This window comes from Colossoma macropomum, unplaced genomic scaffold (assembly GCF_904425465.1).
Source record: "Colossoma macropomum unplaced genomic scaffold, Colossoma_macropomum, whole genome shotgun sequence".
In the NCBI taxonomy this organism is placed as follows: Eukaryota; Metazoa; Chordata; class Actinopteri; order Characiformes; family Serrasalmidae; genus Colossoma; species Colossoma macropomum.
Window position 1 is genome coordinate 21,734,302 of NW_023494794.1, and position 26,229 is coordinate 21,760,530.

At 39.3% G+C, this 26,229-nt stretch overlaps 1 protein-coding gene across 5 annotated transcripts in view; it reads right to left on the reverse strand.

The window, feature by feature from the left end:
• Window positions 1-1,360: 1,360 nt before the first annotated feature.
• Window positions 1,361-26,229, reverse strand: part of zmp:0000001168 (signal-induced proliferation-associated protein 1) — a 107,972-nt gene continuing 83,103 nt past the window's right edge. For 3 of the 5 annotated variants that reach the window (XM_036580581.1, XM_036580580.1, XM_036580582.1), the window contains exons 11-16: window positions 25,915-26,044; window positions 23,882-24,005; window positions 20,672-20,770; window positions 19,904-19,994; window positions 15,588-15,666; window positions 1,361-6,291 (exon numbers count right to left, since the gene is read on the reverse strand). In XM_036580581.1, coding sequence (XP_036436474.1) covers window positions 6,148-6,291; window positions 15,588-15,666; window positions 19,904-19,994; window positions 20,672-20,770; window positions 23,882-24,005; window positions 25,915-26,044 — 667 coding nt within the window. In that variant the 3' untranslated portion in view covers window positions 1,361-6,147. Of the gene's footprint in view, window positions 6,292-15,007; window positions 15,368-15,587; window positions 15,667-19,903; window positions 19,995-20,671; window positions 20,771-23,881; window positions 24,006-25,914; window positions 26,045-26,229 lie in introns of those variants that run through there. The other 2 variants (XR_005007761.1, XM_036580583.1) reach the window with 2 other exon arrangements.

Sequence of the window (26,229 nt, forward strand, 5' to 3'; positions counted from 1 at the left end):
CTGATTGTTCAAACGGTCATGTAAACAGCATACTCTGATTTCTTAGATCGTAGTAAGGTCTAGAAATCCGATTAGCTCAGTAATCAGGTTTCTAACTGCATGTAAACTCTTACTCTGATTTCTTTTGGATTTCTCAGTCTGTGCATGCGCGAAACAGACGGCAGTACCGGAAATAAGCAAGCAGCGTTGCCGCAAAACACAGCAAAACACTTTTGGAGCGACGCTGAAACCAACTACATGCTTGACGAAATAAAGGATTTTAATATTCTTCATCTTCTAGATGATGTATGTTCATAGTTTCAGGTAAAGTGGCGCAACGTTTTAAAAAAAACGCAGCATTAAGTTTGAGTTTATATTACATTTACGTCAAGTCTTCTTTGAGTTTATTGGCCGGAATCCGATTACTGCATGACTCATGTAGACCCGGAGTTTCCCATTATATGATTACTCAAGTATGTGTAAACGCCTTTGAACGGATTTCTGACAAAATCTGATTTTCTGCAGTTATCGGATTATTAAGTGCATGTAAATTCTCTGTCGGTAAGGTTGTCTAGAATGGTGCATTTTACATCAAACAACTTGACTTTGTTTACATCTTCTTAATTTAATGAGAAATTTTGAAAAATTGGTGGAATTCCTCTTTTTATAACAAGCAATGCATTCATATTGTGCAGACGTTACTTGACTGAAATGTGCACATTTCCACATGAATAAAATAAATGAAAACACAATTATTGCCAAAAGTAAAAAAGTAAATGCCTAAATTGTGCTGATGTAATATATTTTGCTTAAGTGGAAATGAAACATTGGAATAAAGTAAATTAAAACCATCACTACACCAAAGCCATGACTCCATCACTTTTTCCACACGGTTATAGTGCATGTTTAGATGGAGAATGTTGTCCGTCACTGGGAATCTAAACTATATTACTGAGAGCACCAAGATTCTAAGACGATTTTTTACTGAAAGCGCAAGATCCTGTGTGGGAAAGTTAAAACCTTAAAGTGCATAAAAACGATTGCTTTAAACTGAAAGAGCCATGTTTCCAACAAAGGGCATGTTTCTTAGATCAGAAACAGAAACGCTGATAAAGGGCAAGGTGCTGAATCTTTGAGAGAGATGGGAAGAAGTTTGGCATATTGACTGATGGAGATCAGAACAGGAAAGTACAGGAATTCCTCACAGTAAACCCCTCAAGCAGGTCTCAGCCTTCATACCGTCCAGCTGTTCCTTCACCAGGATTACCCCACTTTCCAGTTTTCTCAAGAAAGTGTACCACGTTAAGGCATACAAAACCTGGAGGAAAGAATATTCTGCCTTTAACAGCTGATATTGATATTAGTAATAAACCAAATACTGCCTTTGCATTGTGATCAAGTTACATTTGAGCTCTTACAAAATAAAATTTCTAGAAAAGAGAGAAAGGAAAAAACAAAACGCTGATAACCTTATACCTGCCCAGTCAGTAGTTCGTCAATTAACGTCCCCACCCCTCTAGTTCAAAGACATCCAACAATAAAATCCACATTTGCAAGATTAATAAGTTATTACATTTTTTTTACATACATACACACATACAGAGGGGAACTGGAAGTTGCTTGGCGCATTCCCGTAATTGCCAACCCCCCAACATTCTCTAAAACTATGAGACACACAATTGAACAGGAAAAAGAGTTCTTTTACATTAGCATTTGGCTAAATATATACCACAATGCATCACTGGAGAGGGCTTGCATTAAACCTGCCTGAGCACACTTTGATGATATTAAAGGAATAGTTTGATTAAAAGTCAAACGTACACAATTCAGCACATACATCTCCAGATGTAGATGATCGGCCGAGGTGTGTTTGTTGTGACAATTTTTGCTTCTACAGTTTTAAACTGGAGTTATGAGGCTAACGTTGCTAACAAACAACAGAAGTCAATAGTCACCCCAATCTTTTCTGTAAATACATCCCAAAACCTCTCACAAGCAGTTCAAACTGCATTCAGATCTTCATTAAGGTACTGCGGACTGGCTGATATGGCTTAAGGATGTTTATTACAATAAAACGAGCAAAACTTCACTGTAGCTAAAGCAATTTTAGACAACAGGTACTGTGTTGTACGGTCACTAGATTACAATCTTGAGTTCTGCTGTTTCTATTTATAAACATATATCTTCAGCTTAAAAAATTCAGGTTTAACAGCTATTTATAAAGAAATAATCGTGAACGAAATGTTTAGCATTTGTATGCCTGCATGTCGTTGTGCACATGAAGGAGAGTCGGAATTCAGCATAACACCTGCCGCCCTTTTAATACCAGTTTTAACAAGCCCTCATCCACTTTGCCTGGCCAATTTTTTACTCGGAAGAATCCCCTGACGCCATCTTAAGGACCTTTACTTTAGCAGTGTGTTAGATGAGCCCTTAGCCGCAAAAATCGTTCCCTTTTCGAACCTGAAAATAATGCTGGACAACGCTGTTTATAAGCCATAGCAGTAAACTACTTCAAAATGCTTAATATTTTAAAACCACAGCATTCAATTTGCTGGGCTTTAGCCACAAATTACTCTTATTATACATGACATACAACTTCATTACTGTGCTAGCTTGCTAGTTAGCATGCTAAAGCCTACATGGCTAACAACAACAAAAAGAAAGGCACTACACCGCGGCTCTGCATCACGTTTATAGCCAGACAAAGCAATGATTCACAAATTGTATCTATGTTGTTTTCAAACTTCTCAAAAAAAAAAACATTTTGCATTGCAAAGTTTGCATGGCTAGATGATTAGCTCACTGAGGCTAACATCATTGAAGTGCATTCCGATTGAGTGACCATTCAATCAGGTGTGATGAGTTAAGGTGGGTGAGGGCATGTTAAAAAAGCAAGGTAAAAAAATGGCTTTTTCCACAGTGTCCAGCTACACAATGAAGTTTTGGTCATTTTTCTAGTTCACATTAAGTCATACTTTGGTCTAAACAACACTGACAAGTCCATCTGAACTTATTGAAGATCTGGAGGCAGTTTGAGCAAGCTGAGAAAAAGTTTATGGACGTATTTAAAGAAAATGTTTCAGTGACCATTGACTTCCAGTGTTGTTAGTAACATTAGCCTCGTAGCTCCATTTTTAAATGAAAGAAGCAAAATTTGGACACCAAGTGTGCCTTGGCTGGTTGATTACATCTAGACTAAGTAGAAAATTGTGTAAATTTGAATTTGTCCATTCCTTTAAGCCTGAACTCCACATTCTCACAGAAATCTAAACCGTTGCGCAGCGTTACAGGTCCTATAACTCCGTAACTGGCCAACGCTTGACTGAGAATGCTAGGCCAGACCTGTTTCGGTCTAGCTGTGGAGCCTCAGAGGGAAGTAACACTGAATTGTTTTGGCTGTACATCTTCACATAAGACATAAAGATAAAGAGTTATAATTTAATCTTCATTATATGAGAATCTGCTGGTACCGGCTTATCACAGTGACTCTAAAATAACAAGAGGAGGAGCTTAAAAGACTATGTACAACATACAGACGCGTTGACCGGGTTCTTCAACATTTCTCTTGGCATCCCTTTGCATGTATGTGTGTGTATGCCTGTCTGTTTTGGTCAAGTTTAGTCCAGGGTGCACACGTGCCTTGCGGTGGAGGGTTTGCACTGGCAACAAGGCAAGAGTTTGTTTCTTTTCTTGCTTTTTATGTCACATTGTGATGTCACCATCAGTGGATCTGACGTGAGGTAAGAAGTGCGAGTACTTCGATGTATAAGTGATGTGCAGGGGCGATAAAAAGGAACAATTGTAAATGTACACGTGTGCAACGTCCCAAGCAGACAGTCCATTCCGGCATGAGCGAATTAAAGCACACGCAAGAGGCTAACGTGGAGTTTACATCTTGAGCCAGCAGTCACTTACCGAAAGCAAATACCATACAATATCAGTAGACTTCTAGAAATGTCTTTGAATACAGCAAAAAAAGGCTCAGTCTTGTCATTAGATGCAGGAATCCCATCTATTTCAAGTCAAGTTTCCCTTTGTGGTCAGACGCAGTTCCCTTCATGTCCAGCGAGCGGAGTCTTTCCTTCCAGTAACAGAAGCTGCATCCCAATTTATCCCAAGTACAAATCCACTCCCTTGGAGTTTAAGTGTTCGCAATGTTTAGTTTGCAAATAGCTTTTTTTGACAGGTTTTCACATTATCTTACATACGCGAGAAGAGGCCATTTTATTTAGTCCTTCATTTTGAGGCTTGCAGAAGGTCCATTCATTGTCAATGATACTGAGAGAAGGTAAGAGAAGGTGCCAGGCTAGGTTGTCTTTCAGAAGCAGATGATTCAGGTCCATAGATGCTCAATTCCCTTCCATTTTAATATGTCCTGCAGCTGTTTGGCCACCCCTGCAGTGTCCATCTGTGTAGGAGTTGGCAACACCGCAAAGCCAACCATAGGGAAGGAGAGATGGAAGTGTAGGAGGCAAAGAGGATAGAGAATTCTGCAGAGGTGTCCAGGTCTAAAAATTAGCTATAAATTAGCTAAATTAGAGAAATAAAAAGCTGTGGTTGGTCAATAAACTGATACAAAACTGGCTCAGCCTTCTAGTCCTGACCTTGTTGTTGTTGTCGCTAGACTTTTCTAAAATTATAGAAAATCTGTAGTTATGAAATAACCTACAGTCAGCCAGACACATTAACATGATAGCAGATACACGCTAATCAAGTAGCATGCTAATAGCAATGCCCCCATTTTCACCATTTTGCAAAAGTGCCCAGAGTAATACTGGTGGCTGATATTAGCTTATGGGCAGGATGATGATGGACTAGCAGCTAATCTGAGGCGCCAAACTAGATTCAAGGACAAACTAGACCTAGGAATCTATTTGAAAGATGGGCACCATAGTTATGTGAGCAAGGCCCATATTCATAAAGCTTCTCAGAGGAGACATGCTGATCTAGGATGTCTCTCTTGTTTGCTATGACCTTACAGATCGGAACCAATCCTGAATTAGCATTCCTACTCTGAGAAGCTTTGAGAAGTCTTGTCCATGCTGATTTCTCAACAACATACTGTATAGATATGTCCAGATTTGTGAATATTAATGGGTCTTTCAACATCAGCAGGAACTGTTTAAAGGTGTTCAATGAATCATTAATAAGAGCATAGAAAAAAATCCCTTATATTCCCTTAAAGGAACACTTGTTCCAGAAAGGCTAACTTCGCTAACAACAAACGAAAGCTACTGGGGACAACTTAGCATGATCTCATTATGCTAAACGAACACCTAACTGTCATTCATTATCAGAAATGTCTTCATTTTAGGTTGGACTACAAATTCCTGGCTGGCCCTGTTCACTGTAGATGTCTATCAATGTCACCAAAAGTCCACAATGCTGGATTTAATGAGGTTTGACAAGAAAAAAGTGCCCTTGATTCTGTGAAACCACTAGTGGAACCAAAGCTTAGCATCAAATTCTTCATTTCAGCAGGCCTGGAGCTAAATACAGGCTCTGGGGTTCCATTTTGCTCTTATAATGAAGGTTCTTTAGAAGTAATATATGACTATACTGACACAGCTAGGCTACACCAGTCTCTGTGCGATATTTCTACAGGCCTGTAGGCTGGCATGTTTGCCCCCAATGTAGACCTACCCATCTTCAAATATAGATGCTATATGCTAATATATCCCTTACTTCCTCGCCTTATATGTTGCTACTTACTTTGCTAGCTGGACCTGCTAGTATTTGGATCATTCTTATGGAGTTGTTAGGGGTGGCCAACATCGCCATTTATAGGTTTATGTCTGTCTTTCATGTAACTTTGGTTGACTTGCTTTGCTAGTGGACCTTGCTAGCATGTGTGTCGTTCTTCAGTAGTCTTTATGAGTTTATGTACGGGCTCTTTTGGTTTGGACAGCATAACTGGCCAACATCTTGTACAACTGATATGGATGGCACACTTTGCTAGCAGGAATTAAGGACATATCCATCTTTTAAGGTTTGAGATGACTTGCTTTGTTAGCAGGGCTTGCTAACAAATTTGCGTCATTCCTTAGGGGTCTCTATGAGTCTCTATGGGTCTTGCAGGTTGGATTGCACTGCTAGCAGGACTTGCTCACATTTGTACTGATCTTCACTGGTCTCTAAAAGGGTGTTTCTTGCAGGCTCGTTCTACTAGCAGGGCTTGTTGACATTGCACAGCAGCTCGGTGACTTTGATGAGGCGCGCCACGGTGGTCTGCGACTCCTCCTGTAGCCGCTGGTTGTTCTGCCTCAGACTCTGCACCTCTGCCTGGAGCACCGCCTTGTCCTCTTTCTCCTGCCGAAGGAGTGGCACACACAACACAACTGACCATCAGAGCGCCCCCTTGGGGCACAGGGTGGGATTGCTTGTGGGTGGGAAAAGCTAGGGTGTAGGTGGCTGGGAGCAGAGCTAGAATAGAATAAGAGCATCCCGTTGAGTGGCTACATTTAAACATGCAGCTGAATTTTTGGTCTAAACATATGTAATCTGTTCTTTTCTATTCTGTTTTGGACGTTGGTAGCTGGTAATGCTACCAGTTTTTTAAAAGAATGTTTTGCCGAGAAATCAAATTTATACAAATTTCCCCTTCAGATGTAGCCGATCAGTCAGGTTTGCTGTCCAAATTCTGCTTTTCTAATTTAGCACTGAAGACATGATGCTAATGTTGCTAACACTAGAAATCAGTAGTCAGCCAAATCTTTTCTGTAAATACATCCCCAAAACTTATTTCAACTTGTTCAAACTGCTCAGAGTATGACTTACTGTGAGCTATAAAACTTGAAAAAAACGTAATCGAACGCAGCTGGCAGCCACTTTAGAGAACAGGTGTTGTGCCAAGTTAGAATTTTGCCACAGAAACTGACTCCCTTTTACTTTCATGTGAAAATGCTGACTCTGGACAATGTTCATGATATCTGTTGTTTTTTATTTGTAAACACTGATCTTCAAGATTGACAGTTATTTATTAAAAACAACAGAAATTGCTACCGAATCCATGGCATCCTGTGTTATGTGAGTGTATGTGAAGGACTCAGAATTTGGCACAACACCTGCTTTCTCATTTTTTAGCTGACAGTGAGTCATACCGTGATAAGTCTATGGGACAATAATGAAGTGGGCTGAGAGGGTTGAGAAAAGTTCTGGGTATGTATTGACAGAAAAGACTTGGGTGACTATTGACTTACAGTGTTTGTTAGCAATGTTAGCCTCGCAGTTCCAGAGCTCAACTAAAGGAGTAAAATCCGGGCACCAAACATGTTTTGGCTGATCAGCCCCATCTGGGGTAAGTGACAAATTGTGTACATTAGATTTTTTGCGTAACTGTTCCTTTAAACATCCAAATTTGAACAGTATAATTTGAGCATTACTGTTGCTCCTAAATGTAGCCTTTTAGGCTATGATTTACTACAAGAATCCAGTTATAATCTAAAGCCTGTATTGACCATACACTCTTAAAGGGGATTTCCACAGATTTTTCAGGATTTCCCCAGAATTCAGTTGCTGAGATGTAAATAAAGTCATTCAGAGTGGTTTGATGTGAAATGCTTCATTGTAGAGAAACTTACTGACTCTCCTTACAGTGGTGCTGATAGGAACCAGGCGTCACAATGTCTACAACACAAATATAAGCATTTTATTTACTATCCAAAACCACCAGTTAACCTATATGTGTCTGTAAAGTTTTTATATACAATATTGATGATGGTAATATTGTGGAAAATTTGAATCAAAAAAGATTTGGGTACTATTTTGCCTCACAACACCCTGTATGTACCTCTCCACCATGAATATGTTTTTTAAAAAGATGTTTTAGGCCAAAACCTTCTCAAAACTTTTGTAAAACAGTGTTTCAGGCATCAGACCGCGGGAGGGAACTCTTCAGACATCTGGTTCCCATCACCACCACTGTGAACAATTCTGACTCTGTAAGTTTAGCAAGAACGGAGCATTTCACACCAAACCACTCTGAATGACTTTGATTACATCTTAACCATTTAATTATGCAGATATTTTGAAAAAAATCTCCTTTAACAAAAAAAAAAAATTCATATAGTACCAAAACAGTTTTGATAACTTTATAGCGCAACTCATATTGGTTCCGCTATAAAGTTATAATAATCCCACCACCACACCAAACTACATCAGAAACACTCTTTAAAGTTCACAGAGAAGTCACACATACTTCAGCATGAAATGAGCACACTAAGAAGAACAAAGAGACTTATACAACAATAAAGTGTTAAAGATGGATAGAAAAGTTAACCATGGTTGACTCCTGACTCTTTGGTGTATATATATATATATATATATATATATATATATATATATATATATATATATATATATATATATATGGTGTATATATACATGAAATGAATATATACAAAAAAAAATCACCAATAATGCACTGATATTTACTGACTTGTTTGGTTACAGCATTGCCAGTATTTGAATTTGCATTCTCCAGATAATAAAACAAAAGTTACACATCCTCTACAGAGAACACACTTTTGCACATTTTAATGCACACTTATTATTTATTTGTTGAATTTTAACACCCTGAGTGAAAAAAAACATAAATATGGCTTGTGCAAAAGTTATTTTACATTTAGTATTTTGTGTTTTATTTTTTACAATATGTTAAACTCAGCACATAAATAGAAATTGTGCACTAAAACCTACAGACAAATGCATGCATATTTAAGTTTGTTCCCTGTAGAGAATGTGTTTACGTTTTCCATACAACTGTGTATAACAGCAATACAGGCTGAACTGGTGAATTTTGAAGACATGATGATATGTTGAAATATCCAAACATGTAAAACATACCCTACACTCTTACAAAAAAGGGTATTGAGGCTCTGAGCAATGCTGTAGAAGAACCACCTTTAATTCCATGAAGCAGTGATTCTCAAACTGGTCCTCAGTGCCCTCCAGATTGTCTACATAATTGCTTTATCACTGTCTTGTTGGGTTGGTACAAGGTGCGGACCATCTGGGGGTCCAAAAGAAACTATTTGAGAGCCATGGCCCTAAAAGACCTTGTCTGAAAAGAGATTTGTGAAATGTGAAGAACTTTTAAATGTGGATGTTCTTGAAACTTTTAAAAGGTTATACACACATAGACATCTCATTTACAAAAAACAGTTATCTAAAGAACTATCCACTGAAAGGTTCTTTAGGGCAGTGGTTCTCAAACCAGTCCTCCGGGACTCCCAGACTGTCCACATTTTTACTCAATCCCTATGTAGTGTCAGTTGGATTGGTGCAAAAGTGCGGACTCTCTGGGGGTTCCTGATGGCTGGTTTGAGAATCACTGCCTTAAAAAAACAAAAGTGGTTCTTCTGTGGTGGTGGAGCCCAATCCTGCTATCACCCTGCAGAGTTTAGCTCTAGTCCTAATCTAGGGCTTCAGGGTCATCTCAATATAATCTAGAGCTTCAGGGGCATCTCAGCATAATCAAGGGCATCAGGGGCATCTCAGCATAATCTAGGGCATCAGGGGCATCTCAGCATAATCTAGGGCTTCAGGGGCATCACAATATTAGAGCTAGGTATGTTGGATCAGAACTCTCCATGGTGGTAGATCTCTAGGACCAGGATTGAGCACCTCTGTTCTGTGACATCACGCAAAGTAACTTAAGTGTAATCTTTAGCATAACAATAACATATTCTAACACAATGTCTTTTTGAAGGGAACTAATGAAAATGAGGAAATTAACACTAAATGAGTTAATAAATTAAATCAGTCAGCAAAGTACATTGGAGTATAAGATTATATAGTACAAGACAATTAAATTATAAAATAAAATTAAAAACCTATATTGGCAGATATCGGTTCTCAGACATTTTTAGCCCCTTTAAATTGGTATTGGTCATCATTTTTCTCATTTCTTGCTTCACTCTCATTAGTTTGTGAATGGCTGTTGAAGATTTGAAATGGGAAATCAGGATGAGGAAAAGTAAATCAAATAAAATCTCACTTTATTTTCAGTACCATGGTTCTCACATTTTTCTTACCATCTTTAACCTGAGGCAACACGTATTTAGTGCCCTTAACATCTAGTCCAGGATTAGCTTCAATGTTTACTTAAACCTTCAGTTTTAGAAGGAGGCTAGTCCATAAATCAGCTGCTAAGGGCAGAAAATATCCGAAGCCACTGGGAAGGACAAGACTGATGAGATGTGAAAACGACAAAACAGAGCCACAAAGAGTAACAGGAAAAAGAGTTCAACGGCATGTTGCAATTTGCATGGGGGTTTTAACAAACTCTTTCCTCTAAACGCAGCAGCTCTGCTGTCAGGAAAATGAAGAGGTTGTTTTTCAGTTAGCCATAATTAATAGATGAGGTGAGATGAGGGTAGCTTGTCACAAAGCACGCTAAGTGCAACAACATCAGACATACATAAACAGCTTATGACAGCCGCATTAAGCATTCATGAGATGCCATCTCCGAAGAAGATGGCTTAAAATAGACTACGCCTGTGTTCTTAAGGCCCCGATCAGGATTAATTGCATCTGAAAAAGATAAGACTTGTGGACAGTAGCTCTAAAAGCCCGTAGCCAACAAAACCATACTAGTTTCACGCTTTAACAAACCTGAATAATGAGTTATATTTAGACTCCGAGTGCTGCATGGACGCCACTCAGAAGCTGTCAGTTTCTGTTTATGTAGATGTATGCATATGTTGTCCTACTTATCATGCTGTGTGGCTAGTTCAGCTGCCGTTATCATCAATCATATGAAAAGCCTCTTTTACCTACATACATTATCGCTCATTTATATTACTGTTCTCTATTTTGTTTAAAGGATAGCCTAGCTTTGTAAGGCTATGCTGGACAAAATGCCCTTTCAAAGGGGTCTGACGATTTGGAAAGGTCATATTTGGCTCTCAAAATTGAGATTTGAAAACAGATAGTAAAGGTAAACTGTATATGCACTATATGGCCAAAGGTATGTGGACACCTCTCCTAATTATTGAGGTCAAGTGTTTCAGCCACACTCACTGCAAACAGGTGTGTATTAAATCAAGCACATAGCCGTGCAATCTCCATATGGATTGTACTGAGCTCTTCAGTACAGCCCACAGTAGAATAGGTTGTACTGAAGAGCTCAGTGGCTTAAAACGTGGCACTAGAAGATGCCACCTTTGCCAGAAGTCAGTTTGTGAAATTTCTGCCTGCGAGATCTCCCCCGTCATCTGTAATGTTCTTGTGAAATGGAAGCATCTAGGAGTAACAACAGCTTAGTCACAAAATAGTAGACCACATAAACTCACAGAGTGGGGCCAGCAAGTGCTAAAGCACACAGGGTATAAACACGGCCCATCTTCTGTTCTCACTGCAGAATTCCAAACTGCGTCTGGAAGCAACATCAGCACAAGAACTGTGCGTCAGGAGCTTGAAATGGGTCTCCACGGCTGAGCAGCTGCACACAAGCCTAAGATTACTATGCACAATGCCATGTGTCAGCTGGAGTGGTGTAAAGCGCGCCGTGACTGGACTCTGGAGTGGTGAAAATATGTTCTCTGACGTGATGAATCACACTTCGTAATCTGACAGTCTAATTGACAAACCTGGGTTTAGCGGATGCCAGGACAACGCTACCTAATTGTTTGCACAGTGCCAACAGTAAAGTTTGGGGGAGGAGGGATAACAGCCCAGGACTGTTTTGCTACAGCATACAAAGACATTTTAGACATTTATATGCTTCCAACTTTGTGGCCACAGTTTGGGGAAGACTATGTCCTGTTTTCTGTGCCACTGTGCATAGAGCGAGGTCCATAAAGACATGGCTTAATGAGTTTGGTTTGGAGAAACTCCAGTGGCCTGCAAAGAACTCTGACCTCAACCCCACTGAACACGTTTTGGGATGAATTGGCCTTCTCGTCCAACAACAGGGCCTGACCTCACAAATGCTCTTCTGACTGAATGGGCACAAATTCCCACAGACACACTACAAAATATTATGGAAATAATTCCCAGAAGAGCGGAGGCTGTTACAGCTGCAAGGGTGGGGCTAATTCCATATTAATGCCCATGGTTTTTTAATGGGATATCCAACAAGCTCAGGTGTGGTGGTCAGGTGTCCACATACTTTTGGCCATATAGTGTGTATTTATAATACTAAACAATCTATGCAATCAAGAAAAAATATTTCAGTATTGTAACAACCAGGGTTGCTAGTGAAAAGGGAAAAAGGGTACGCAGAGCAGACTCTGGGTAAAGGCTACTGAAGAATAGGGCTGCACGATATGGACAGAAATTGCAAAGTGAGATAAAGTCATTGGATACTGCAATTGCAATCATCTCTGATTCTCACTGATTTTGTTGCTGTGTAATCAGACCCAAAACATTTAATCATTTTTTCATTTTCTATTCATTCAACAATTCTCCATACAAAATATGCACTGCAAATATTACTCAATCACTACTCACTAATATGCAAATTTCAGAATAAAAAGAATGAAATATTTATAGCTTTACAACTGCATGCATTTCCCCAACATTTTTTTTCTATTTATAGAAATTATATTTTTTCTAAATATATAAGCATTCTTTTTACAAAGCTCTTTGTTGTAATACGGGTTTACTGCGTTGCCATTGGGATTACCACTAGGAGTGTCAACACACATAATTATGTTCAATAGGAGTTTCAATTCTGAAGTATAAATTTGATTAGATTCTTGATATTTTGCATGTTAAGATGTCTTAATTATACTAACTAAATAATCTACCAAAACTTCATAAACAAAACACAGTGATTTGTGTATGGGTGCATGTATAACCTCTCTGCTGACTTTATATTTTTGGACGGAGGTTGTGAATGTTCCGTTTTGATACTGTACTGAAATCATCACAACCTTAAGCCCACAGTATACTTCACATGGGAAAATAAGTAAATGAAATGGAGCTACAACTGTCGTAAATATACTAAATATATTATATAATTGTACTTCTCGGCACTGCTAGAGGCTTTGTGCAGTGAAACAAGCAAACGTGACACTAAGTGGACTAATCAGTAAGTGGTCTCAGAACAAATGATACAGTGATTAGAACTTTTGTTGAGCAAGCTGAACAAACCGTACCAGATGTACTAAGACCACTGCATCGTTCTGGCCAAAAGGACTGTTTCGATTCAAAAATGTCTTTTCGTTTAAAATGCACTGCCGACTTTACTAGGCACTACTTGACACATTTTATGTTTACATATTTAACACTTGGAATTTCAAATTGTCATTCCACTACAGGCTAGTAGTTAACAGCAGAGTAGTTGTTCAGTGATACACACTGGTCAGCTTTGTAAGCGGCTGTACAGCTTAGTGGATAAGACACTCACTCCCAGACACGGCTCCTAATGCTGCCTAATTCACTTTGCAGGTGTAACGTAATCTGATCTGTTCTGTTATTGCAGCACTTCATGCTTATCACAATCATATTGCGGTGACAATAAAAATTAATCCAATTAATTAATACAATTAATCGTGCAGCCTTATTGGAGAACTATGGGCCCTCATAAAATCCATGCTCACTCTGACACTCTGATATAATAATCCTCAAATAGGAATGTGAAAATGATGACTATTGTTGATCCCTTGTTTTGCCTTTCTCTAGATTGATGATAACACAGCAGGGGGTTAATGGTGAGGTTGACAGAGAAAGGAATGGGGGGCAGGTTACAAAAGCACCGATAAAAAAAAGAAGAGTAGGTTTGCTTAGGTGGTCAAGCCAGAAGATCATCGTGTTAGCTTGGACCCTGTCTCGCTTCTTAATGGAGGATGTCACACATTTTCAGTTGAGAGAATGTCATTTGCGCTTCAGTCCCTGCAGATGCTACAGTGTGTTTTACTGAACTGTATGTCCATCCTTGTGTGTGAAAATGTCCCTGGAGAGGTCTGAATTACTCCGACCTTTAAGGTCAATTGAGTGTGAGGCACCTAGTTCTTAAATTTGATCCGTGAGGCTCAAGACGTGTTTTTCACTTCTTCTTCCAACTGTCTTCCAATCAAATAACTACTCTTCCACCTTTCTGTTCTTTCTTTCGGAAGTAGAACATGTTCTCCTTGACATGCCAATCAGACAGACTACATCAACGTTATTTGATTAGGCTTGGTGCTCAGTAGGGCTGCATGAAGAGTCATATTTGTATCATTATTGCGAGTTTTTATGATAAACTCAAAAACTGCTTTATCTTGAACTACTAGCTTGTAAAATTACTTCAGAGGTCAAGATATTTACATATTTAGAATAATTAGTACATACTTATAGATTTATAGATGTATAATATATAAATAATACTAAATATTTAGATAAGTATATATATATATATATATATATATATATATGATATTTATTATATTTATTGATTCATTCATTCATCCATCATAAAGCAGTAATTACAATAAATACTACTGTCACAACAAACGTGCATCATCATACCCTTTTTCTCGGTTTTTGTCTTTTTTTATTAATTTTTTGACATGATACAAACTTGCCAGTTGCCTGTTAAATTATGTGTAAAGGTCATGAGGAACGGACCAAAAGAAACTGTCCAAAATATCTTGGGGAAAAAAGTGTGGTTACACTGACTAACACTAAAAGTAAAGTATGTTTTCGTTTTCTCCTGTAACGTTTCTATTTTGGAGATACAAGGTTTTGGTTCAAGAGTGATGATTTATTTATTCATTCATTTATTCATTCACTCATTCTTTATGAAGCAGTAATAACTACTGTCACAACAAACATGCATCACTTTAAGGAGCTTTTTAAGGAATCAAATAAATCTTTATTTCTTTTTGTAGCCCTATTTACATTCATTCATTTTATTTTATAGCCTTGCCAGAAAAAAAATGTTCAGAATATGCTGACTGCTTTTCAGCCTTACAGTGCACATAAAAATATGAGCACAGTTCTGATGTAAGCATTCGATCAAAAGCACACTGTTTTAATCATAATTTACAGTTTTTCATATCTTTATCGTGACGTCCAACAGCTTTATTAAACATAGCATTTTTATCCATGTCATGCAGCCCTACTGCTTATTTTATGTTATGTTGATCTTAGTCTGATTATAATGTAGCTTTTTTATGCACCTCTCATTAATTCCTGCATCTCACACATCATCTCACTGCATGTTAGGACACCTCCCTGGGTCAGCTTTTTAAAAGCTCATTTTTCTTTTGCTTTGACAGGTTGAGAATTGAAAATGTGTTACTGGGTTTGGTTTTGGTTGTTTTAATTCGGTTTTGGCGCAATGGAGGAAAAATCTCATGCTGTACTTGCCTCGACTGCCATTGGTCGCTTAGTGTTGAGAGAGTGAGCATTGCTGCCCAATGTCCCTCCAGCCATCTTCTCATCTCCTCTGTTCGCCCTGCCCAATGACAAGACAGGTTTCTTTTGCTTGTCCCGCCCTACCGCTACAATCCCTGATTGCCTCTGTGAAGTCATTTTTGGATCTGGGGTGGATAAGGGCAGGGGGGGACTGGGTGGGGCAATTAGGTGAAAAAGGTGAGGGATAGGGGTGGGAATTCTTTTTGGGGAGGGGGGGGCTCAGAAGCTCCAAAAGGACTTGCTAAGGGGAGGGAAAATACCTTTTGGAGGTCATCCTGTAGTCGTTTCAGCATGGCCTCCAACTGGGACACCTTCTCCTCCAGGTGACCAGGTGAGTCACTGCAGGAGAGAGAGAGTGAGAGCAGAAACGTTTTTTAGGGGTTGGCGAAAAAATCCATACAGTATAACATCACAATATTAAGAAAAATTGTACTGACACAAAGATGCCCAAATATCCATATTTTATTATTTATTTATGAATAATTAAAGGATTATTAAGCCAATTGTCAGACGTAGATTACCAGAATGCACTTCTTAATCCACAAGATGGTGCTATTTCCTTTTCTGATAAAATCTTAGTAATATCTGGCATCATTAGGGATAGTTAGACATTATATGCTTCCCCTGCCTGTGAAAGAACACAGGGCATTGTATAAAAACTGTATTGTATGAAAGAGCATTGCATAAAATAGGCTCAACATGGCAAATAACAGGCCTTTTATAGAAAAACCTTCACTGTGAAGGACATAACTGAAGCATTATATGCAGTAAATGCAGAGTTCAGAGGACAGAGGCAAAACAACTTGAAACAGCTGGCTAGTCTGGAATTTTTATAGCAAGTATGCTAGCTAGATAGTGAACTGACTAATCTGTGATCTGTAAGGCTGGGCCTACGATACATGACTTTTGCTCAATTTTAATCCAGATTTGCCCCTTGTGACAAATTTTCACAATCCAAAGAGATTTTCCAGGTCGGGATCTTGATCGGAAGCACGGATAATCTATTAGTGTGATAGGAGCAACGAGAATCTTTAGCCCTCCAATCAAACTCTGAAGTGATCGGAAGCCCTCTGGTATTATGTTTGATATTTACGACTCAAAACGTTCACAGGTCCTCAAGTGTGAGAAACTCAGAGATTTACTCAACGGGTGATTCAAACAACAGCCAATCAGAGAGCTAGATGAGTGGAGAAACAGGCGAAGAGACACGCATGAACATCTGAACAGCGGAGCAGAGACAGAGGAAGAAAAGAGGCAGAAAAGAGCCGATATCATGTTTATAATGTTTATAATGTTGGATCCAGAGGTCAAGGCACTCTCTTTACAATTTCAAGTCAGCTCCCAGTTTGTAGTCATATATTTCTCCAGTTCTCCCTCTAATATCAAGTCAAGTCAAGTCAAAGTTTATTTATATAGCGCTTTTTACAACAGGTGTTGTCACAAAACAGCTTTACAGAGAAATTGGGGTCCAAGCCCCCATGAGCGTCGCCAGTGGCTACAGTGGCAAGGAAAAACTCCCTAAGAGCAAGAGGAAGAAACCTTGAGAGGAACCAAGACTCAGAAGGGGAACGCATCCTCCTCTGGTCGACACCGGATAGTAAACAGCACTAGTATAAAATATTGTAATACAAAACAGGCAAAACATCAGTGCTTCTCAGCCCCATTTTAATCCTTAGTTTACACTTTTGTGACGCATCAAAGCACAAACAGGTCCAGTAAGTTTAGCTTTGTTTGTGTTGTGTGATCTCTGAGGGCATCTGGGAGTTTGAGTTTTTATTTGTAGCCCAGACTCGTTATGTGTTATACTCTCTCTTTGCCGTGTCGTCTAGTGTGAGCACCCTCACAACAAGACAAGAAATCCTGTGACAAACTGACGTTGAGTTTGTGATGCTCTCCATTTTAGGAATCTGTTAAAATGTTCAAAGTTGTGTAGTGTACGCCCAGCCTAACGAAAACTTCAGCTAGATCAGCTGACAACTTCAGCTATATTAGCTATCCGATAGTTACCATATTTTAGATCCATGCTAGGCACTGTTTCAAGATGACCTTCCTTTAAACACCATATTTACTATATGTAGAACTGTAGTGTTCTGTCCTGCAGATGGAAGGTTTTTCTGTAACGAAAGGCTCGTTACACAAAGCTTGAACCTGATGTCGCTGCGAGAGAATAGCATTACAACAAAGACTGCACATGCAGCACCAACGTGCAAAGTCACACAGGTAAGGCTGTAATGGAAGTTTTATTCTTTTACTGAATGAAGGTTTGCGGCCCAAAATTAATCAAAGTTTTTTCCTCAGGCTGAAATTTCACTAGTCGTCAGTCAACATGGGAAAAGTACAAAGTACAACTCCAGTCCTGGTCGAGACCCCATCTCTGATCTCCGCTCAGTGTAGATGAGATTAGAGAGATGGAGAGAATGTATGAGTCAGAGTCCTGACGGGGACATGCCTCCAGAAAGATGCTGCATTATGAATTAGAGACACTCGAAGCCCCTAATACAAAAGGAGCAAGATAGAAAATGCCTGCAAATGGGACCATTTTTGAGGTCGACACAGACAAATTACACCTCACTGATCATAATTTTGAGTTACTGCATGGTTTCTCTTTGGCTTGCCTGAGCATCACACGTTCAGCACAAAAACACCAGTCCTGGCATCTGCCTTTGACTCGAAAAAGCTACACTAACTCCAGTAACATTGTAGTAGCAGTAGAGTAACAGATTTATATATTTAGTCCTACATAGTATTTATGCATTTACTCCTTCTGGGTTTAGATAACAGATGTAGGACAGTACAGTTCGCAAGTAATTAATGCACCATGACACAGTTTTAGTTGTTTTGGCTCTGTACTCCAGTAAAACTGCCAGCTCTAATTTAAGGGTATTTACATCTTTGCTGGGTACACCAAACCAGAATCACAGGCCTATTTATAGTCTCACCATTTGAGAAGACCACTGTGCATGTGATCATCACACACTTGGCTGTGAACCAACGTAACACCCAATCGTACAAATACTTCAATACTTGGGTCCAAAAAAAAGGTGATGTTTGTGTGGGTTAAAGTGCAGCTGTAATTAATTTTACATGACCATTTTCCAACTTCTTAAACTGTTTTTATTATTCTGCCTTTAAGACTGATATATGTAAATGAATGACTTCTGTTCTGATTGGCTGCCCTGTATTGTGCTTCATTCAGAAAACATTCCAGGCTGAAACACTCCTTTATAACTTTAGTGTGAATGGGCGGAGCTAAACTGCTAGGCGGTTATTTGTAAATGTGTAGGCTTTTTGTGACAAACAATGAATACAAAATGGGCTGGCTTTGCAGGTTAATTTCCATATATGGACTTGGGAGTGAATGGCACATTTCTGAAACTTTAGAAATGTTTTTATAGTCTTTTATTATTATATATTTTTATTTATATGCCCCTAAACCTCAGTCATTGAACACAAAAATACCTCTTAAATCAGTAATATTTCCACTGTCTGTGCATTGGCTCTAGTGTCAGGAGCTTGTGAGTTCAATACCCGGCAATGCCACAGCAATCTGTGGTTGAAGAGCATAACTGGCCTCGCTCTCTCTGGGTGGGCAGGATGAGACTCCCTCTCCCACCATTTCTCACCAATTATAGCTGACATGACAAAATTAGCATTTAGCATTCTTCTCCAAGCTTGTTCAAGGATGTTGAGTTAGCAGCACCTTGAAAAGATGTGGTGATGCTTGACCCATTTTGGAGGAAGCTTGTGTTAACGTACACCCTCCCAGATTGGTAGCAACAGGAGATTGAGGGAGACTTTGCTAGAAGGTGGAACTTGCTGGCATACACTGATACAAAATTGGTTAAAAAATAAAAACTACTATTTCCTACACTGCTATGGTGTCCCTGAAATTTAAATGAAATATAAAGAACTGTGCTTTTTACAGTCATGTGCAACTCATCCCAACTTTTTCTGCCATTTTAGTGCACAATTTCTATTTATTTGCTGAGTTTAACATACTGGAAAATATAAAATAAAATATTAAATGTGCCATAACTTTTGCGCAGACCAGATTTTTACCCAATTAGAAACATTTAGCAAACAGTAATTTTGTCTTATAATGTGCGAAAAAATGTGAGAAAAGTTTGTTCTCTGTACAGAATATTTATATATTTTCACTTAGAAAATCAACTAGAACAGAACATAAAATACTTTACTATTGTATTATTATTTTTAACTTGTAGCACAGGCCACAGTTTATGTTTTATTTTTATGTTAAATTCAGCAAATAAACTGTAAATGTGCATTAAAATGTAGAGGTGTGTTCTCTATAAAGGAAGTATTATCTTTTTTACTTCAAAATCAAAATGCGAACACAGGTGCCCAAACTTTTGCATGCAACTGTATATCCTTCAACTACTAATGTACATATCTTTAAAAGAAGGCTGAGATTCTATATAGTCACATAGTCACTGTTTCAAGTCCAATATGTTGCAGTAAAAAACCCCAAAAAAACAAAATTTGTCATTGTCCAATTACTTACTGCTGCAGTCACATCATATACAGTAATCATGTGCAGTGTACACGTCTGTCTCACCTGTCTTTAATATCTTTGAGCTTGGCATCTGTCTGACCCGGCAAGGTCCCAGTGTCTGCTGCTGCCTGGCTGCCGTCTCCCGCCTTCCGGTCTGAAACACAGCATTCCACTCCATTACTCAGCCGTATTAGTCAGGCTAACTCAGGTTAGTCACCCCGACAGCTAAACATCACTAACAAAGAAACACATACTCTCTCAGGAGAGTCTAACAGTCCTGAATACATTAAGGAGAGTGACACGCCGGTTTTTCATTGTTAAACTGTCTTATTGTCTCACGTATCATCTCTTCTGTCCAGCATTTCTTCTGGAATCAGGGGTGTTAATAAGGAATTTGTTCTCTTGTGTTGCAGTAACAGCCTCTACTCTTCTGGGAAGGCTTTACACTAGATGTTGGAATATTGCTGTAAAGATTTGATTGCATTCAGCCACAAGAGCATTAGTGAGGTCAGGTACTGATGTTGGATGATTAGTTCTGTATCACTCCAACTCATCCCAAAGGTATTAGATGGAGCTCCATCACTCCAGAGAATGCAGCTCCACTGCTCCACAGCCCAATGCTGGGGACTTTTATACCCCTCTAGCCAATGCTTAGCATTAGACTTGGTGACCTCAGGCTCATGTGTGCTCCAGAACATCCCATTCTATTGGTCAAAGCTTTTCTACAGATATTATACAAGCACAGCAATGGACGTGCTTTCAAGTAATTAGGTGGCATGTCTGGGTACTTTTGGACATTTTAGTTCATTGTTTGCCTTTTTAATTCCACACCTTCTCGCGACAAGGCTTCCAGAATGCTCCTGCAGGCTGTAGCCAGGTCTGAAATGGACTGCCACTCCTCCTCTGATGAATCTGTAGTTTCTGAAAGAACTGAAAGATTAAAAAAACATCTGTCAGTAACAATAAAATATAGATATACAATAGACAATTGGACACACCAGCCAACATACATAAGATTCCTGTAAATAGATGAAAGCTGAAAGAGCACAGAACAAAGAGAATAACACTGAAGCTCTAATCAATGACCAATCATATCCACCAGGGGGCACTTACACATTGTTATGTCTAAGATCCAATAGACACAGTGCTGAGAGGGGAGCTTGCTGAGAGGCTGATACGTTCCCTTTAACAAAAGCCCTGAGTATTTACTGAAAGGCTAAGCAAACAAGCCATAATATAGTGCCGTGTGATATAACATTTGTTAATCATTAGTGCAATATTCTCTATACTGATGTCTAAAAAGCTGCAAATGAGCCTTTTAACTAATTATCAGTACTTTTAATCAGATTCCTGACCAATCCCAGGCCCAGTGAGTGGTTCTGTGATATTTCTAATCTGACAAAATGCAAATGTGTTGTTCAAAATAATAAACCAATCTGCAACTGCAACACATTATTAATTCACAAATGCACTTTTAATACATTTCAAGTGATAATGCAATATGTATATATAACAGTATAATTGCAATACTAGAATACTGCTCATATCGTGCAGCCCTGCCATAAATGGAGCCTGTAGAGGAGCATCCGCCCCACAAGACGAGGGCCAGGGACGGACCAGATGGCCCAGAGAGAGTCTCTTGATTTCGGGGAGGATAACACCCTCTGCCCCCCTTTACCCCCACCTGGCCCTAACCCAGCCCCCATCTGTCCTCCCTTCATTTTGGATATGGGGTGGAGGAACGCGTGGGGGGGTGAAGAGGAGGAGGGGCAGGGGACAACTGTGGGTAAACGAGATAAAGGGATGGCGATGAAAGAGGAGAAGACAAAGAGGGAGGGATGAAGAAAGAGAGAGAAGGAGGGAGGGATGGGTAAAGAGAGGATAATACAGCAGGTTTTTTATGGCGAGAACAGCTCTTGAGGGCACAAAGGGAAAAGAAAAAAAAGGATAAAAAGATTTGGGCTTAATTACGATTACGGTGGTGATTTTGGGGAGCTACCAGCACTGTTCCGGTCCGGCCACAGGCTCCCATTCTGGCTTAAAAAGAGACCCACTCCGCAGAGAATGAGGCTCCATTTACAGCAATTAACGACGACTAGCGCTATTCTCCCCAGCCACACTTCTGCTCACGATGCCTTCGGGCATTTGCACTGCGCCGCACACGCACAGACCAAAACTCCTGCTATGCTCCTGAGGAACTGAATCCCAGGCTTACAGGCTGAAGCTGGGTATCATCAGGTTTTATACTGGCTCATTGGAGTAGGAGAAAAATGGGACAGTGTAAAAGCGCCATGCATCACCTTCGGCTGATGAACTGCAGACATTCAGAAAGCTGCTTCACTTATTTTTTACACTGTAACACATCATGTCATGTGTGCACTAATAAAACTGTTAAACACTACAGCTTAAAGCTAGACTTCGGACAAAATTCAAACATAGAATTTTCCCCTGTGAAGTTTGCTTCTTTAGTTTTGCACTGGCGCTATGAATTCATGTAGCTAACAAGTAACACTTTATGGACAAAACCGGAAAAAGTATGGACAAACTTCATGCTTCAAGATGGCTGCTACTACTTTTTTAGCTATGTGATGTACTCATAAATTTCTACATAAGACAGTATGTCATACAGTATGTCATACAAAATGTCACTGTCAGAACAAAACCTTCTATCTCCAGAATATAACTTCACAGGTATACGGAAAAACACTCATCATTTTCAATGCAAATTAATGTAAAGAGGTTTTATTCCAAGCAAATTCGGGGTTATTCTACTGCTCCATTCATCATGAAACCGAAAATGGCAGTTGGTATTTCAAGTGATAAATATCAAAAATGGAGATACAACGTTTTGTTCCAACAGTGATGATAACCAGGTCTATCTGAGAATATGCAACAACTGTGCATCGTTTTTGGCAAGTGTGTGATGATTTAGGCCAAGGTCACAAAAAAGCTGAGCTATGTTCTATGCTGAGGTGAAGCAAAGATCAGGCGAGTTTGGATGGTGATGTGGTTCTGGAGGGGACGTATAGTTTATAGTGCGTGGCTAACATTAACTAGTTAACTAGTTTGCTTTTTTCACAGCTGAAAAAGCCAATTCGTTTGAATGATTAAGGACCTGGAAATGCAAAAAAATAATTTAGCGGTTAATATTAACCCCAAATCTGCGAGTCTTGGAAGTGTGAGCCATTAGAAAGCAAGAGGGCAAGCTGTGGTATCTTCTAGAAAAAAAACTAAATGGAGGAACTGCTCCTCAGTCAACAGAATGTCGCTAGTTATCTAGCTAGCATTAGCTGTTTGCTGAACTACACATTTTCTCCAAAACAACACCAGAGGAGGACAGCAGCTTTGAAGCTCACCTAGACTCAACTAAAAATGAATTTAACACATTTTTTTTGTGTGATACAGTTAACAACTTGTAGACATTCAGTTAGCACAATGCTAATAGTTGCGTATAGGCTTTTATTACTTTAGCTGCATTAGCGTAAAGATTACATAAAACTGATGAAACAAATTTCAAACTCCAAACATGTCTTGTCTAGCCGACTACATTTGGAGTAAGGGGGAAACTGTACATTTCATTTTGGGCCGAACTCTAGGCAATGCGCTATTAACCGCTACAAGAAGCTAATTCCTTTGACGCGATCTTGCATCCTTTCTCATTCAAGTGAAGTAGGTTTTCCGCTAGGCAGATTTTACTCAAGTTCGGTGTTACTGCAGCTTTAGCCATGCAGTTTGCAGTTTACTTGTTAGCTACATTAGCTTTATAGCTCCAGCGGAAAACTAAAGAAGCAAACTTCAGACACAAAACAAGGAGTATGGCAGGAAACTGTATAAATTTCATTATTTCAACTATCGATTTAGGAAATAAAGCTAACAGGTAAAGCTTAAAGCATGGCAAAATGACCCGACACCATTTGAAACAAAGATAAAATGACGTCATATATGTCGTCTCTTAGTAGCCCATAGGCTTTAGGGGCCTTTATTGCATAAGCCCATTCTGAATGTGTGGGGGGAGATGATTCAGGCTACAGCAGCACTCACTCTTTGTGATGGAGTTATGAAGACTCAGCGCTCTGGAGTTCCTCTCAGCTCTCTCCATACACGCTGAGCGGAGCAGTACGTCACTCCCCGATGGCCTCTCCTCACCCCCTTCATCCACTCCAATCTTGAGAGAGAGAGAGAGAATTAGCATTTCTCATAGTCATACACTGAAGGTGCTAAATATTGACTATTATGGTGAGTAACACTCTTTGGGGATATAAAGGGAGAGATAAAGGGCTACAAAGGTGGGAGAAAACAGGAAAGAGGGGGAGAGCGAACAAGAGAGAGGGCTCTAGGGTTATGGGGTGATGGATGAAAACAGAGATGGAGTGGGGGTGGGAGAAAGGGAGCGAGATGGAGAACGAGAAGGAAAGAGTGGGAGAACTAGTGAGTGCGTTCGGAAGGTTAAAATATCTGCGAACTTTGCAGTCTTGACTGAATCAGCTCCCAAATATAGATCATTTACATGATCTGATCTACGCCATGGTCCACATGTGGGAGGTAAAAACACTGCAGGTAGAACTCTGCTTTCAAAAACTGCTCCGAGCTTTGTGCTAAATATTCACGTACTATTGCCTACCGTTATGAGAAATGAGGTAAATGAATTACGTCTGCTTTAAAAGTAAACGTAAGTGATTACATAGACTATAAAAGATAAAAATAAAGATAAAATGTATTGATTTCAGTTTTAAACTAATGTGTGATAATTTAGGCATTTCATTAGCAAAATGCTGCTTGTTTGCTACACATTAGCTGCAAACTAAAAAAAGATAACTTCAGACATTAATCATGCCTAGGCTGATTGACTGTACCTGGAGTAAGATGGAAAAAGAGCTTAACTAGCCTGCCACAAAAAAACAGCCTGGCTGATCACCACCAAAAGCAGCATATCGCTGCTGTCGGAACAAAACCTCTTATCTCCATTTTGTTTTTCAGTTTTTGACATAATCTGAAAATACCCATGGTCCTATATATTGTGTGTAAATCAAAACAAATGGCCCAAAATTACTTGGAAAAAAGTCTGGTTCCATTGACTTACATAAAAAGTAGAGTTTTTTTCCTTCTCCTGTAAAGTTACCATTTTGGAGATACAAGGTTTTGATCTGACAACAGCGATATGTTGTATTTTTGATGCTGGTATGCTGGTCAACCAGCATCACCTTGCTGGGTGACTAGCTAACCAGTACAAGACCAGCATAGACCAGCAGTGGAGATTATTATGCATACGCACCACACATCTACAGCACTGTGCAAAAGTCAGAGATCACCCTTAATTTATTTAATTTCCAAAAAACAGCCATTGTGCCATTTTTATTTCTCAGGTGATATTTCTGAGGAGATTACGTATAATCAATAAGGAAAACAAAATCAAAGGAAAAAGAAAAAATGGAATTTCCAAAACTAGAGTTGAAAAAAATGATTAAAAGATACAGAGAAAATGAGACTCTTAACAACAAGACCTGGCAGACCAGCAAAACTGCGCCCGTCAGATAAACAGCACTTAAAGCTTTCATCTTTGAGAGAGAGGAGAAAATCATGCTTCAATTTTACTTCAGATATGAAAAAACATCTTTCTATCCTTCCAGTGTGAGAATACTACCCAACGCTATAAGCCTGAAAGGATGTGTAGCTGCCATTGTTCTCAGAACAATGGACTGACCAACCCAGAGTCCAGACCTTGACATCATTAAATGTATTTGGTATTACTTGGTAACCAATGCAACCAGACTGAACTTTGGAGGTGTGGAAAAATACTCCTGCAGATTTCTTCAAAAAATTAAAGACTCCTGAAAAGAATAAATGTTACAATAAATGCAAAAGGTGGATACACTAAATATTGGAATATTAAAATATTAATTTAAATATAGTCATTTTGTTTTTCCCTGACACTAAAATATAAATAACTTGTACTAAATAGCAGTTTTGACTGGACATTAGACATTTGACTGACTTTTGCACAGTACTGTACATAGCTCCAGATCTGAGTGAGACAACCCCCCCTCCCATGCATGTGTATGTGTGTATGTTCTGACCTGTCCTTCCTCCTCCAGAGGCACTTTCGGTTTGACTGCCAGTATAAGGTCAGGGGTGGCGTCTTTCAGCTCTCCAGGGTTCTCGTAGATGTGCCTATTCACCTTCAGCCCAACGTTATCGTACACATGACTGGCACAGACACACACACACACACACACACACACACACACACACACACACACAAATTAGGCTGCTGTTTCACTTGGAATCTGTTCATTTCCAATCTAGACCTCACAGAGGATCTAAAACGATTACATGGTCTTTGGAGCTGTGGACGTTTTGAGCCAGGAAAGAGCATTACTATATGATTAGGG